The following is a 15,979-nucleotide window of genomic DNA, read 5'->3' as shown; positions in this document are numbered from 1 at the left end:
CGTAGTAGTTGCCAGCCACGTCTCGCCACGTGCCTTACTACGACGACTCTTGCCCACTGCCAGTGGGCACGAGCAAGAATCCATGGTGTTCCACGCCGCACAACACGTATATCTAGTCGGTTGCTACTCGGACATTCCATGATGGCTCGTTCACAGTTTTGATCACTGGCAACTCTTTCGGATACACAATCGAAAGTCTCCGTCAGCTCAAGCTTCAGCTCGAACGTATTGATCGGCTCCATGCCAGCAAAGCTTCCAACCAGAATTCCCTCCAACCATCCGATCTGAGTTGTGAGGGCCGCCTGTCTTGCCTCGTGCCTTCAACAACGAACGTGCGATAAGGTCAACAACGGCAGGTACCCGAGGAGGACACCAACCTCCGAAATTCGTGCCACCATCCCACCATCCAGGATCCTGTGCCTTCCGTGCCCGGTAACGTAGCTCTGACAACTTTCAACATGCTCAAGATCAACCAGGGCAGTTCCGTCATACAATCAGCATTCAGATTACATACTATGCTATCTACCATGGACGAGACTGTTAGAGACTATATCTTTGAGCAAGTACGTGAAGCAGAGATAGAGCTAGCCATTCAACAAGCCGTCAACAAACAGCTTGACGCTGAGTTACAGGCGGATATCTACCGCGACCACAAGAACGGCACGGCAGGCTCCCTGCTCTACCAAAAGCTTCCTCCGGAAATCCGACATCAGATCTACGCCCACGTTGTGGATTCCGAGCAGTCGATTCACGTGTTTCCACCAAAAGGTAACGAGAGCCATGGCTACCGCCTTAGTCTCTGTGATGAGACAAGCTATGATTTTGAGCTGGGCAATTGCAGGTGTGACGATGGCAGGTACAGGAGCAACCCGGTTCGATCCGACTTCTTCAACAATGCTCTCTTCCTCGTCTCCCAGACTGTCCGTCGGGAAGCTCTCGATGCGTTCTTCATGACCAACAAGTTCACCTTCACTTGTCTATACGAGCTGACCCGCTTCACGGCAAAGTTCAAGCAGTCAAGCAGCAAGATCCAGCGGCTCAGACTCTTCGAGCGGGTCGACGACTATCCAGACTCGGAGTACCGGATCACAGGCGTCCAGAATGCACGTCGTCGTCTCAAAGCTCTTAAACACCTCGAAGTGCACGTTTTCATCTCAAATTGGTCAGCATACGAAAGGCTGTACGAGGATGGACTGGTCTGCCAGCTACTCCACTTTGCCCTAGGCCCAGATCCAAAGAAGAAGGAAAAGGAAGAAGAGAAAGAACGGCAGAGACAAGCAGCCAGGAAGAGGAAATATGCAGAGTTCGCGGCAGATGCCCCGGCGTTTCTCGGCCTTGACGTAGCGACGAGTTCTCAGCTGCAGAACACGGGTCTGGACGAGACAACGCTACCGGCTGATAGAGTGCTCGTGCGGACCTCTGGACCGAGAGCCGAATTCACTGTTCCTTTCAAGTCACCACCATTCACCGGAACCGCCATTCACCACGAATCCACCAAAGCATACCCGAACTTCCCAATACCGCCACTGAGGACCTTCACGCCGCACGTCCGTGTCCGAAACCAATTGTTCTCGTTCCGGACGAATCGCGCAGATGACCCGAAAGCAGAGTACTACGCCGGTCTGTGCAAGAGACTGAACGAGCATCTTACGGAAGTCTTCATGGACTGTGGACAGAAATACGGATGTATCGAGGATGTACCGAAGCTGATGGAGAAGCCGAGGACGAAGACAAGAGAAGAGGATAAGCCGTTGATGGGTGCTGAGAAGAGGGGCTTGCTATTCATGGATGATTGAGGTTGGATGAAGGTTGAAACATCGTGTCGTACCGTTCGCTTGTCACGCACACTCTTGCGCATCCATTGGCACTGTAATGCCAAGCAGTCAGGCCGGGGATCCGAAAGCAGCTCAACTGTACCGGCGTATGTATGGATATATAAGTCATTGACATGTCTGCACACGAAGACTCCATGCTACTAATGAGTAGTCACACACTACAGCTCATCGCTAGCGTACAGTCAGTGGTCCTCAATTGTCATGCAAGAACGCAACTGCACAAGCACGAAGGAACAGTCATATCTTGTCAAATCAGGTATATATTGGTTAGTAACTATCTACGGGATCCGTTCGTATTCACGCACATATGAGATCCAAGTGCATGTCATGCCTGATTCCTGGCTTTTCCATTTCTTTTCTTCTTCCTCCTAATCCTCCTTCCATATCTCCAGGTTGTTTGTTGCCGCCGGAGCAGCAGGTTGGGCTCGAACATCTTCCCAGTCCTGATAAGCCGCTAAGCTCTCACGATGAATAGCACAATACAAATCCGCCATGGCTTGAGATGGGTATCTCTGCAATTGCGGATGAAATTTGTGCTGTGCTGTTGTGCTTTGTTGACCCCAGTGCATGCAACTAGGTATTGCTCGTGACATGCGCGAGCAAGGCGGCGTATCAGGACATAGGTATCCAAGCAGTGGTGGCCATCACCTATCCCGCGACCGGAGCCACAGCGGACAGTAGTTGTGATGGCGCCGTCACCTATCCCGCGACCGAAGCCACAGCAGATAATATGGTGACGGATGGGAGCTCGATCGTCGCACACATCTGGCGGTTTGCGTCGTGTGGTAGGCACAAACCTGTCATGGAGATGTCCCTTCGAGATTTCTCCTCGACAACACACCACTATCTTCATTTCATCTCGTGTGAAGTGAAATAGATAGTGGACAAGACCTACTTCGTCCTCGAGATACCAGTATCCTGCTTGTTCACACACACTTGGGCGTGAAAGAAGCAGGCATCGTGCGTATATGATCGATGGCGACGCACTCTCAATCGCTCACCGACAAGGAGCCAGTGAACGGTGGGGCGCCTAGACTTATAATTCCGCTCCTACACGCGACTTCGGAGAGTCGATAACCCAGTTAGAAAGAAACTGAGCTACGCGGTTGCCGCACGCGAGATACACGCTCGGCTCCGAAGAGGGAGGGAGGTGATCTCATATCGCACTCGACTTCACTCTCACAGGTCACTTCTATTGTCCCTGCACATTTGCGTCTCCGAGGATCAGCATTGTATGCGGGGTGGAAGTGAAGGGGCGGCCTGCGTCTCTGAACTCAAGTCTGTGTCATATCGTATGAAGCATAGATAGATAGATAGACTGTCAGAGAGGCACTAGGAGCTCCAAGGGAATGGAGGGCTGCCATGAAGGAGTTGGACGGAGCAAGCGACATGGATGATACCATGTCTCCGCGCTTCCAAAGAAGGGACAGGGGAGGGAACTCGGGTCCCTCGGTCTTTCACCGTGTTCATTCATTCATAATGCATTTCTCATAGCGACGTCACATCGCTTTCTCATTCCAGGTCCGTCCTGGCTCAGGAGACAGAAGCCGTCACTGAGGTGGTGGTTGGAACTCTGTTAACCTGGACTTTCGTGATTTCGTTTCTCGTGTTTGGATGGTTGATGGAGATTCGTGTAGTAAATGCTCGATTGCTTTCGCTTCGTCTCGTTCGTTATTCGTTTGCGATGCTCGTTGGTGGAAATTCGTAGCTCTTGCTCGATAAGAAATTAGTTGTTACAGCATGTTGGTTCAGCTCCACAGCTCATGGAATTAATTCTTCATGTCTTGCTCTCAGGGTAGTATGAGACTCGTTCTGTCAATGGCCGGCCTGGGTGCTGGTGCGTGTTGTACCCGAGGTCGGCACGCTTGTCATCGCCGAATGGATCTTCTCGACTGTAGTTCGGTGCTGGCTCAGCAGGCACATTTCGATCGTCGTGTAGCGAGACATCATGCATGTTTGTGCTCTTGTATCGGTCCTGGTTGTCAGACGTGAAGTCGATTGGCAGGCTAATGCTTGGATGGGCGTTGGTAGGTGAGATGGCGTCCAGATTTGGAGCACCACCTTCACCTCGAGTTTTGTCTCGACCGAACCAGAGAAGCATTGCATGAATGAGGCCAATGAGTACGATGACAAACCAGAGCGCGGTGACAAACGCTGAGATAATGGCTTCGGTCATGATGCCGTCGTACAGACTGTTCGTTACTCGAACGACCGCAGAGGTGATCTTGTCGGATGCTGCGTCGCCCGGAGTAGCGAGGAAGGATTGATCTGCACTCTGTTCACCAGCGATTGATGCGACAGCGCCAAGGGAGAAGGTATCGTTCGGCATAAGCGGGAAGGAGACATGTGCATGGTCCTCAACCCATGTCAAGGCTTTTTGGATGCCCACGATCTTGAGGCCAATCAAGCAGTTGAAAACTTCCTTGACCGGATCATACAAGATCGTGCCACCGAAAGTGCTGTTGAGCACGTTGGTTGTCTCCTTGACAAAGGTGTTAAGAGTGTCGTTGATCGCGTCAACAGAAGTATTGACCCAACCAAACATATCGTCGTTGATTGTATTCTGCTTCTGGGTGATCACATCGTTTGTGCTCAGTGCCCAGGACTCGCTTGCGTTGTTCAGCTGTAAGACGACCTTGTCTGCGAAGTCTCCGACTTGATTGCTGAGTTGTGGCACTTGCTTCTCGAGCTCTTTGAGGAGAATGTATTGGCAGAGGCAAGTGAATAAGCCTGCAACTCCAAGCGCAAGAACGAACAAAGCGGCTTCGGTTGTCGCGTAGGCCACAACCCATCTGATCAGAGATTGTCGTCGAACTGACTTGAGCTTGCGAGACATGCTGATGCCCCATCCTGATGTATGTGGCCGACTAACGATGTAGACAACGTCAAGCGGATCGTGAGCACTAAAACCGACGAGTCGTGAGCGGTCCTGCATCAAGCGCCATCTTCGGACTTCTCTGTAAGCCATGAGAATGCAAACTGCAACAGCAGCAACAATTATGACAGCAAGAAAAATCTTCTTGGCGTCGTAGATGAGCTTGACCAGGCCGTCAAAGAAACCGTTGATGCCGCCATCATCGCTGCAAAACGATATTTTCTCCTTCTGAGGGACAGGAAACAAAGATCGGTCGAAGGTGTAGACCCCAAGACTATCATTGATGGCGGTCTTCAGAAGTTCGAACGGAATTCGAATCGCATTGTCCGTGAAGTTCTGGACCTGTGCAAAGTTTGGGATCGAGTCATTCAACTTCTTGAGGTCAGCGTCCAGCCCATCTGGAAGTTTCAGGTTCTTGACAGCGTCGATCTGTTTTGTAAGGTCGATGTCGGGTATCGTTGGCTTGTCGGTGAAGAAAGATGTGACATCGCCAATCGAGTCTCTTACTTTGTCAAGTGCTTCGTCAATGCCCCCTAAAACTTTGGCGATGTCATCACCTAGGCCGTCGACAATACCCTTGAGTTTATCGTTGGCGTCTTCGATTACGCCAAGGACGGCATGAAGACTGCCACTGACGACAAGAGTGATGAGACACAAGTATGTCGAGGTCATAAGGTTGATGACAAATACGACAATCTCTTCGACTCCTGTCACACTCATTGTTGTCATGGCGTAGAGTCCATTGACGGCTCGTTCGATTCCAGAAGCCGTGAGCTCGTTGACACCTTGAGACATGTAATGAGGCATTGAAGCCATAGCTGAGCCCATGTCTTCAACCGAAGAACATGCTGAAAGGGCTTCCCGTCGAGCTGAGGAGAGATTTCCATCGAGATCGCGAATAGCGATGAGGGTTCGGGCAAGAACAAGTACTAATAGAATCGTCCATCGGTTTATCCAAACTTGTGATAGACGGGCACGAAGGCCCAGGTAGGGTGTGACGGATGGTGCAGTATGAGGTGAAGACCGAGGTGGGCCTTGGTTGGAGGAGAAATCTCGCATCTCATGACTGCCAGCAGGCATAGATGGAGCGTGTCCAGCCATAAAAGCCGGAAGGTGTGGCATTGCGCGGAAATGACAACGTATTATCTGTACGGATCGAAGATTATGTAAGTAAGAGGTCTGACAAGTCGTAGTATGCAAAGAAGTCCCAAAGTGGGAATGGATCTGGTATAGGCACTCTGATTTGAAGGAATGGATCGATTATGCTTGGAGGTATAGTGTGCCAGACGCCAACCGTGAGTCAAGTAAGGAAGCCAACAGAACAAAGGAGAGTCGTGACAAGTTTAGCTGGTAGTGACAACGAGGAAATGAATCAAGGTTAAGGACGTAGGCTGAGTGACAATAAGGCAAACAAAGAAAATCGGATTAGCACGTACCGCATTCCGTTGTCTCTTCCACGCATAGCCACGAGGCAACGGCAATGACTCGCAGAGCACGATTGGGTTGAAACATAGCGTTGGCACGTTTCATGACCACTCTCGAAGCCCAAACATAGTCACTGCTGTCGCTAGTCATCTCGGATATCTCACTATGAAGTTGTCGCAATCTGGTTTGGTGAAGGTAGTACAGCGCGACTTAGCCGCGCATACCAAAATAGTGGGTACCAGGCTGATGCTCGGGTGTCCAATCGATCGACTCTTGCCTCGAATACGCAAGACGGCGCGTTTACAATTGCTGTTCGAGGTTGCCGGCGGTTCGCCATAAATGAGTCGAATTTGGTGTACTGAATGAATCGGATGAGCTGCGGCCCTCTGCGTCGTCAACTTCCAGTGTCACGCGCTTCGTAGTTCATTTGACGTCTGGCGCATAGCGCTTGGTGCCGCCATGCTGAATTGTTTGTGCCGAAGTAACCACGAGGCCGAGATTGGAAGCCGACGAAGGCACGACGCAGAGACGAGATGAATATGTTGCCTTGGGAGAAACAAGAGAGGATCACGAAAGCACGCTTCAGAGAGTCTGTACAAGTAGAAAAGTCCGTGGTGCACGCCACACAAGCCGTTTCATCATTGCGTCCAAGGAAGCATCCTTGTAATATCCCTGTCTAGTCTATATTTCAAGCCACGTGAGCCACCTGCGCCTGGAGATCACATGACCATGCTGTCTTTGCAACACTCTCGGACTCTCTGTCTACGGTATTCCCTCACGTCCTTATCAAAATCAAAGCCACTACGAACATGTACAGCAGTCCATCGTCATTGACACAGCTGACCAACAGCTACCAGGGTTCTATACACTGAATGTATTCAGATCGACCAGCATAGATTCCCATGTGCATGGAAGGATTGATCCAGATCTTACAGACTGCCAACATCGTTGCTCCTTAACACAGCTGTTGCGGCCTCGACGACCACCGTGATCTGTGTTCTACTGTAAGCTGAGGAAGGACGCCAAGAGGAATACTGCGAAACTGCGGTAAATCGTGTATCCCTGTGATGTTGCTGGGCGGACAAAAGCCCAAAACTCGTGCAATGGTATTCATTTTGTCGTTCGTGTGAGTGAATTGCAGGATAGTGTCGGCTTCCGCTTCGTGGTGACAGTCTGTCCAAGAATCGAGCTGAGGTCAGGAATTGGCGCAAAAGGATGTTCACGCTGATGTTTGGAGGGCCCTAGGATATGTACCTCCCTTTGGCGTTGCATGATCTGTGGGTTGGAGTATTGCTCTCGTCTCGCTAGGACCCATAGGGTCTGCTCGAAGACATGGCGGACCTGTTGACTCTGCGTGAGTGTCCCTGTTTGTCTCATGTCCTTATGTGTTTCTACGACCTGGACGTTAGCAGCAGCAGCCATCAATCATAAATGATCAAAATGGTGTAGGGTCGTGAATAATGGTCACAAAAGATGATTTTGATTTACGAAGCTCTGGACTTTCAAACATGCATGCCTTCGTTAAGGCGTGACAGGGTTAGTCATCCATTCGTTCCCATAATGCCCGATATGCAATCTTTCCACGCGGCACAACGTTCACACCGATCTTCCGTATCTCAGCGAGGCATCGTGATCGAAGTCCAGTCAAGTGAAAGGAAGGTGTGTCATGAGCCTTCAGCTGGTCGCATTTCGAACAAGGTCGATGCACAAGTATTGTCGCCAAGGTCAATTCCTCTAGACGACCAATAGATCCATCAGAAACAAGACGCGTGCATCGCTCAACGCCAGGTATGATCAAAAGTAGAGAGATGATGCCGCAAAGTCAGGCGAGGAGAGCATGCATAAGGGCGACCAGTCCACAGAACATCGGGCATAACTTTTGAGCGCACAGCTTGGGTACGGTAGCGCAAGACCAGGAGAGCGGACAGATGAGTAGCAGAGCAAAGTCGTGACGCCGGTCATCACATCAGTCAAAGTCGGTATACTTCAAGCGAGATCAAGTCCGGAGGAGCGCAGAGCGAGTCGTCACAGCCGAATCATGGCGAGCTTCGAGGCAGGTGTTCAGCGCTGCTCACCTTGCCCACCCGGTTGTTGCTGTGCTGCAACAGCAGCGTACCACATTCGTGCATAGTTTTCGTAACCACCATAAGGTGCGTATGGATCAGCGCCACCAGCGGCTTGGGCAGCTGCCTGCGGCTGGGATGCAGCAGCTGCAGGATAAACGCTTGGTGTTTGTGCCGGGTATCTGTCGTAGTTGTCAGACTCAGGTGGCTGGGATCGATTGCGTGCGCCAACAGCATCGACCTTTTCCAGAATGGCACGCTTGGCAGCCTCGATAGCACTGCGGGTGCCGATCAGGCCAATTTCACGTTCGATATCACGGCCACTGGCGGGCGATACGTTGATCTTGCAAGCAGTTCGGTCTTGCATCTCACGAATTGTCTCACCTCCTTTGCCGATGATCATGCCGACAGCTTCACCAGGCACCATGATTGTGTCATTGATCTTGCTGTAGGGGTCGTCATGTCGGGCACGAAGTTCCTTGATGCTGATGCCTTTCTGGTCGCTTTCTACGATTTCGAAGATCAGGTCTTTGGCGTGTCGTTGCGAGGCAGCGCTGCCTATTAGATTCACAGGTCGGTGGCCGTTGACACTTTTGTTCTCGCCAACAATGTTGACGTGACAGCCACTGCGCTCTTGCAAGTCGCGGATAGTCTCACCGCCTCGACCGATGATTAGTCCAACAGTCCTATCTGGGACCATGACCTGCAGACTGTCGCCTTCCTGGGTCACCTCAGTCGGGGGAAGAGATTCGTGTCTTGTCTTATCTTGTCCTCGTTTGGCGAGTTCGTTGTCTTCGATGATTTTGTGTATTTCTGCTTTAGCACTTGCAACAGCAGCTCGGCCTCCTGATACTCTGCAGTGTCTTTTAGTGCCTGGGGTATCTGCGCTATCGATGAACTGGACACGAGCACCAGTCTGCGACTCTACTCGTCGAAGGTTCTCGCCGCCTCTTCCAATGATCAGCCCAACAAGGCCCTTGTCAATTGCTACGACTTCGAAGTCGCCCTCTCCACCAGCACCACCTCGCTGCGGTGATCGATCTCGGTAAGCAGGTGAGCCAAAGCGATCACGTCTGGGAGAGAAGGATCGATCACGATTGAAATTTCGCTCATTCCCGCCCCGCCTTTCGTCTCGGAAAGGATTGTGATTGTCGCGAAAATTATCTCTACCTCGAGGTGGACTAGGAGATCGCACTTGGTGGAAGTTGGCTCTCGGGTCGTTTCGTGATGCAGCTAAGAGATCCGTGTTAGTGCCTGTGACGACGCCCGATAGACTAGACATACACCTAGGATCGTAGCCTTCGCGCGCTTTGGCAAAAGCATCTGCAATGCTGACAGAACCAGAGTTGATGGGCTTGATTCCCCCTAAATCGACACTACCAGAGTTGATGGGTTGAGGCAAGCCATAATGCATCTGTCCAGCTGCAGGAGGACTGGAGTATTGTGGTGGAGGGTATTGCTGTCCTGGCATTGGCGGCGGGGCATTCTGAGCTGGAGTGTTGCTCTGGCTTTGCGCTGCCAGCACAGCGAGAATATTCTGTAAATCAGCCATGCGAGGAGAGTTGACAACTCTGGATTTGGAACAGGCTATTTCTGTCTATCGACTTGTCGCAGTCTGTGGGATCGATGACAAGGGCAGAAGGTCGCCAGGTGCGCAAGAAGATATGTTAGAAAGTAATGAAGATGCGTCAGATCTGATTGCGATCGCAAACAATGAAATATGGTTAGGTTAGGGCTGCAGCTTCCAAAGGCGCGACCGCAATAAAGTGGCTCTGGCCCGTTTTCGTGCAAGCGTAATCACGTGATCACCAGGTGCTTCCTGCTCAGATTGACTTGAACCTCAATTTCGTGACTTCCTTGACGTGACCCAATGTTTGGTTCTCCCAAACTGAAGATGGCGAGGTTCTTTCGCTTCGATCTCGTCTTTCGTAGCGCTCCAGAAGACCTCGAGTCTACTTCACAGCTTGCTGGGCATAAAAGTCTAGACGTTTGCACCTGCTCCTCTGCACTTCCAAAAGATTGTAGGCGCCCCTGACTCAGGTAAGGCTACCGTTATCGCTTCCCTCCCATACCCACGCCGGAAGTCCCGATACCAGCCGTCAAATGGGAGCGTTTTTCGAAGTTTCAACAGCAAGCCCTACAAGTAATACCTACTGCCACATCACCACTACCGGCACGGCCACGTCTTTGACCCCACCAGCTTCAAGGCATGAGTTGAGAACGGAGTATACTAATGCTTACTCCTACAAGACCCAATCTCCTCAGAGACTCATTCTCGATCTTGCCTATAGATAAACCGACCTGATATTTTGGTAGCATTCCATTGCTACCGAAATGCTCACCGCTACGTGACGATAGAGGCTGACCGCTCTCAAAAGTGCACGCTGAAGAAGTAAGTCGCTCCTAGAAGGAGCCCGGGCAGCCAAGGATATCCCTGATTGCAGAGGCCGGTGCTGTACCCGGAGTTGTGATGGTAATTCACTGTTCACATCTGCTCACCCGATCGATCCCATGTGCTAAGAGAAGTGACTTGGAAATCACTATCAGCACCTGAAATTACGTCACGTGCAAAACGCTGCAATGCACTCACGAAGGAAGAATAGTCGACACCCATAAATCCATCTTCGTACAGCAATAAACATTGGCTTGATGAAGAGCTTGGCTTGACCAGACCAGCACACGTCTATGCCGAAGTTCATGGGCCATATCTTATCAATCTTTCAACGACACAACATGGATAACAAGACCAGTTCTGCGAAGCAGCAGGAGAAATGGATAATCACCCATACAGAGCCGGCGCCTACCGAGAAGGACTTTGACGAGATCATATGGAGACTCTTGCCGAACCCGTTAGTACATGCAAAATGCCGTAGCCGCAAACACTAACTGTCGCAGAGATCCCGATGCACGTTCGGAAATTGCCCAGCAGATGGCAGTGCCGCTTGACCCCCACAAGAGGTGCCCGACTAGCATCATATTTGTTCAACACAGAAACCTTGATCTATCTCGATCCAGCTTCATATACGTCCATTCCGACAATGTCTTCGCCAAGTCTTTCGAGATGGATGACGATGGCCACTTGATGCACACAACACGGTCCTGTGAAGGCAATCGAAACAAAACCTCAATGTAGCACATTGTACGGTCTTTTTGTCAACCGATTGTCCTCCCGAGTACCATATCCCTTGAAGCAGCAGTGGAGGCGGGTTTGCTCTTGCAGCATATGCTTCGAGCTTGGGATGGTACAGCATTTCGGTCTGGCCGTGCGTGGCCGCACGGTATAAGGGTCCTCAAGAAGGTAGACACAGATTTGCAGTGGGACAGAATTCGAGAGGCGAACAATCATAGAGAAGATCCCATACAGTTGACTTACGAGTGGGGAGCCGACGACTCAGCAGAGCTACACCTAATACTTGACGACCGGCTGAGAGAACACAACTGCTTTCAGCTTACCGCCCGACCGCCCCTGAATTCGAAGAGGGCCTACGGTAAACCGGTAAAACAACCGAAGCCCAGACCCTGTTCCTTCACTTTCCTCGTGGCGGTCGACTTCACCCACCCAGACTTTCTCCGATCATTCAACCACCGACGACAAACGTTCACAGAGGTTGCAGCGACCGCATTTTATTGCTTCCTCAAAGCTTTAGAGTTTACAAGCGAACGAAAACATCTTGCTCAAATTACAGCTCAGCAGGATTCCTACGCTGAATTTCTCCGGATCACGCACCCAGTCTCGGACGACATGCCTGCGATCAGGCGCGAGGAGAAAAATGCAACACAGGCACAGCGTCAGCAGGACAAGAAGACCAAGAAAGAGCTAAAGAAGTCGAGCATCAGATCTCTTATCGCAAGCAACAAGATTAGTCTCCCCTGCGGCGAACCTCAAGATTATGCTCGTATGTCAGAAGAAAGCAGCGGCTCAGGCCCACAATCTGCTTCAATCGAACCTGCACGACGTCTGGTAGAATGGAGGGCTGGACCTTCAGCAAATTCCAGCGCAGATACCTTCACAACTACTATAGAGGAGGCATCGACCGAAGGTAGTGATGCATCAACACTTATTGAGGACCCAGAAGTCGTCGCTAACGACCTCTATGACGATATTGCACATACACAAGAGGTTGAGCTCCGACCGCAGGCCGCGTCTAGCTGCGAGAGGCCTCGAAGACACCTATCTCGGTCATCATCACAGTCACAATCAGCCTCCCAATCCAACGATATTGTTTCTGTATCCTCGAGTCCCATATCGCCCAAGATTCCCGAGCTCAGCCGGGCCTCCACCCCATCACGAGTGAGCTGCAAGAGCTTAGCGCCCTCAGACCTTATCGACGAGGAAGCGCAAGGCGCAAAACTCGCGGCTCGTCATCCACTCGAGCATGATACGCTGTTGATGACTATGGATTCGTGTGGTGACGAAAAGACCAGTCCTACCATCAGTGCAGCAGACCTCGACAAGGAAGCCACCGCACACCAAGCCGATGTCCATAACGGCGTCAACGGGACGAACATACTGTCTCCCATACATGAAGAACGTTTGGCGTCAGGCGCAATGACCAGTCCATCAGAAACGCTCGTGGATGACGCATCACTAGAGCAGCTCAATACTCCTCTTTCAAAGCTGTCCTTGTCATCCGATGCTTCAACAGTCGTTCCAGAGGAGCAACCAATTGCGTTGTTGATAAGGAACGGAAACAAGAAACGTCCACAGAAGCCCACTCAGCGCTTAAGCTCTAGAGTGTCCTCGGCACGAACAAGTCCAGTAAAGACGCGAAAGCCTCCAGCCTGTCTTTTGCGCCGTGGCTCCTCGAGTGTGCTGCCCATCCAGACGGGTGAGTTCATGCATGTGGTCGGCCCAAGTGCGGCCTACACGAGATTCACGGACTACGCGCAGCGAGGATTACTAAAATCAAACCTCCTCGACGGCGATGTTTGCTTCTCCTATGCTCGACCGAATGTGATGACGAATTGCTGGCTACCTGATTGTCAGCGGCCTACGAACTCGTGCGACAGCCGTACCGCGCTGTGTCCTCGATGCGGTCCATACAGCTACGTGCGATACTGTAGCGTAAGACACCTACACATCGACGCTCGGCGGCATTACACGGAAGATTGCGGTCGTAGACCAAACCATCTGCCATACATCGACGAAGCCACTATCCACCCGGTCAACAACCCACCACGACCTTTCATTGGCTGCATGAGCAGTATGAACGACTCATTCGAGAGACACAGGCAGGCTCTGTATCACTCATATCCACCTGATGTACAGGTAGACTACTATATCTTCAGCGATGCCGATAATCTCGTCGCTCGTGAAGGACCAGACGCAGCTGTCACCTCGGCAATGCTCGCAAAGTATCGAGGTACTGGCTCCGTCATCGCCACAGTGCAAATCTCTCCAAAGGACGTCCAAAAAGCACAGTTTGCTTCGTTGCTGGAGAACCTTTTATCATTGGGTTGTGCTGCTGGTACATTGGATCAGATCTCCTGTGGTATCTTCTTTCTCTTGATCAAGAGCGATCTGCAGGATCAGGATCTCTGGGATGAATCTATGATTGATCGGGTGTGCTTAGCCATGCAGCTGGAGTTTGGATGGAGAGTTCCTCCGAGGTACTACTAGTGGAGCGCCAGGGAATGGATTGGGAGCACAATGGCATCTTCGCAAGATAGGAAATTTGGCATGATTAAGAGAAGGCCTCCAGTCTTGGAAGTGGGCTTGAAGAAGATAAATTGCAGCTGCGAGCTATGTGATGTTTTGTGTTCCTTCTTCTTTCGGCCAATTTTCAGCCTTTCGCGCCATCCCTCAGCTTTACAACGTCGCTGGTTCAAGTCCGCGGATACTATCAATGAAGGAGCAGACCTGGCCTGCCGCGACCCTTCTGATTTATGTGACCAAGTGCTCGGGCGGACTCCGAGGTGGACTGTCTTCGGTCATCCGAGCGATCTTGGCCGGCATCAAGTGTGGTTCGCGAGGGCGGCTAGCAATACTAACAGCAGCAGTGCACTCCATGTTATGGTGCACGGTGATCTTTGACTAGCATCTTCGGTCGGTTCTGTTGAGCTGGGTACGAGCGGGCTTTGCACTCGAGCACGATTGTTGAGGTTCCGATGATGATCAACCCTTCACTGTTGCCTTGTCGATCAACTCCACGTACTGACTCGACACTTTTCACTCATGTTTGCTATCGTGACGACGCTATAGCCACGCGCTATATGTGGAGCCTGCAGATATATTATCGCCTTCAGGTTCACCTACACCTGGCTTTCACCTGCAAACCAGATTTTTTGTTTACAATCTGATTAAGCTCAGATCCATCTTGCCTGCACCATGCCCAGAGCAGTCAGAAAAGCTTCAACTGCCTCAACCTCCACCCATCCACGTGGCAGACAGCTGAGATACCAGAACCTGCGATATGGCTGCAAGTTGTGTCCCCAGAGGGTCTTCTCACAACTCAGTGCTCCCTATAAATCAAAGACTCGAGAGTCAGCAGTCGAAGGCCACGTCCGAAAGCAGCACCCTGAGCATACCCGACGATGGCGAAAAATAGCATATAGATGGGGTGTGCGAGCATATTACACTGATCACACGACGGCTGATATCAAGAATCCGACTGAGCTGCCACCTGTGATGGAGTACGATGATGACGATGAGGACGAGGATGAAGAGGAAGAGGAAGCTCAAGACGATACCGATGCCACAGCCCTTGCCGTCTCTGGTTATGCGTACGCTGACGAGCTGTCGATCGATTCGAGCCTACACGCAGGCACAGACGCAGATCGACGAAGCCTTCCAGACGGGCGATACATCAAGACAGAGAACCGCGATGTCGCTGTTTACGAGTACATTCAGAATGCTAGCACACCAGACGAGTACACTTCTTCTCTTGGCCAACGATATCGGACCGTCAGCACTCCAGATACAGATATCATCCCGCAGACATTGATGGGCGCAATGACAGATCCAGTAGGAGATATTCCAACGACGACATTCACCTCACCCTACAATCAAACTCTCCCCATCCGACCAATCTCTGCCACCCAACGCCACCTCCAACCACCAATCGACCTCCCGCCAACGCCGTACACCACCACTGGCACCACCCCAAGCACCTCCCTCTCTCCACAAGCCCAGCCCTATCAACAATCTCAACCCCAATCCTCATACTTCCCACCCAACCAATTCCAACCACAACCCCACCCCCAACACCAGACCCAAAGCTACACCCACACCCAAACCCAGCTAGATAGTACCTCATCCACAACCCTCGAAACAAACTTCGACAACGCCGCCCTCGCAGGCCTCTACGGTCCCCGAATGGGTTTCCTCGCCAGTCAGGTGTTCATGGTTCGACAGAACACGCACGAGGAGAGGGTGAATGTGGTGGGTCAGTATCTGCAGGAGACGAGACGGGTGTTGTTGAGGGAGAATGGGGAGTTGTGGGGGATTGTTGGGATGGGAGATGGGCGATAGAGGAGATGAAACGACATGGGGAGAGTGGGAGGGTCGTGGTGAATTGCAAAGCATGACGGGAGGTTAGTGCGGTGAGGTTAGGGGTGGTCCAGATGGATGCTGGCAGTGAGATGGGATTTGACGATGAGATACGAGAGATTAAGGATAGCAATGAGAGATGCAGAGAAGCGCGGCGAGAAGAGAGTTTGTGGTTTGAGAAGACAGAGCGAAATATATGCTCACACACCTTTGTGCTTAACGTGAAACGAAAGGCGACATATTCCGAGATCCATCATTAACGCCCGTCTCTTCCAGTCTGCTCCTCCCTCGT

The 15,979-nt window shown here is 51.4% G+C and overlaps 5 protein-coding genes across 5 annotated transcripts; 3 read left to right on the top strand and 2 right to left on the bottom strand.

Moving 5' to 3' along the window:
- Positions 1 to 458: 458 nt before the first annotated feature.
- Positions 459 to 1,796, top strand: PMZ80_003821 (uncharacterized protein; the record flags this gene model as incomplete). Its single annotated transcript, XM_064872249.1, has 1 exon — positions 459 to 1,796. The coding sequence occupies one exon, from the start codon at positions 459 to 461 to the stop codon at positions 1,794 to 1,796; it is 1,338 nt and encodes a 445-aa protein (XP_064732629.1).
- A 1,816-nt stretch (positions 1,797 to 3,612) lies between these two features.
- PRM1 (plasma membrane fusion protein prm1) lies at positions 3,613 to 5,811 on the bottom strand (the record flags this gene model as incomplete). The annotated part of the gene is made up of 1 exon (XM_064872248.1): positions 3,613 to 5,811. The coding sequence occupies one exon, from the start codon at positions 5,809 to 5,811 to the stop codon at positions 3,613 to 3,615; it is 2,199 nt and encodes a 732-aa protein (XP_064732628.1).
- A 2,385-nt stretch (positions 5,812 to 8,196) lies between these two features.
- On the bottom strand, positions 8,197 to 9,750 carry PMZ80_003819 (uncharacterized protein; the record flags this gene model as incomplete). Its single annotated transcript, XM_064872247.1, has 1 exon — positions 8,197 to 9,750. The coding sequence occupies one exon, from the start codon at positions 9,748 to 9,750 to the stop codon at positions 8,197 to 8,199; it is 1,554 nt and encodes a 517-aa protein (XP_064732627.1).
- A 1,181-nt stretch (positions 9,751 to 10,931) lies between these two features.
- On the top strand, positions 10,932 to 13,818 carry PMZ80_003818 (uncharacterized protein; the record flags this gene model as incomplete). The annotated part of the gene is made up of 3 exons (XM_064872246.1): positions 10,932 to 11,047; positions 11,094 to 11,327; positions 11,547 to 13,818. The coding sequence occupies 3 exons, from the start codon at positions 10,932 to 10,934 to the stop codon at positions 13,816 to 13,818; spliced, it is 2,622 nt and encodes an 873-aa protein (XP_064732626.1).
- Positions 13,819 to 14,526: 708 nt separating this feature from the next.
- On the top strand, positions 14,527 to 15,669 carry PMZ80_003817 (uncharacterized protein; the record flags this gene model as incomplete). Its single annotated transcript, XM_064872245.1, has 1 exon — positions 14,527 to 15,669. One exon carries the CDS (start codon positions 14,527 to 14,529, stop codon positions 15,667 to 15,669), a length of 1,143 nt encoding a protein of 380 aa, XP_064732625.1.
- Positions 15,670 to 15,979: the final 310 nt, after the last annotated feature.

Source organism: Knufia obscura, assembly GCF_036327395.1.
Source record: "Knufia obscura strain CCFEE 5817 isolate CBS 148926 chromosome Unknown scaffold_3, whole genome shotgun sequence".
NCBI classification, from domain to species: domain Eukaryota; kingdom Fungi; phylum Ascomycota; class Eurotiomycetes; order Chaetothyriales; family Trichomeriaceae; genus Knufia; species Knufia obscura.
The sequence above is the reverse complement of the archived record's forward strand: the minus strand, read 5'-3'. Positions and strand labels throughout refer to the sequence as shown.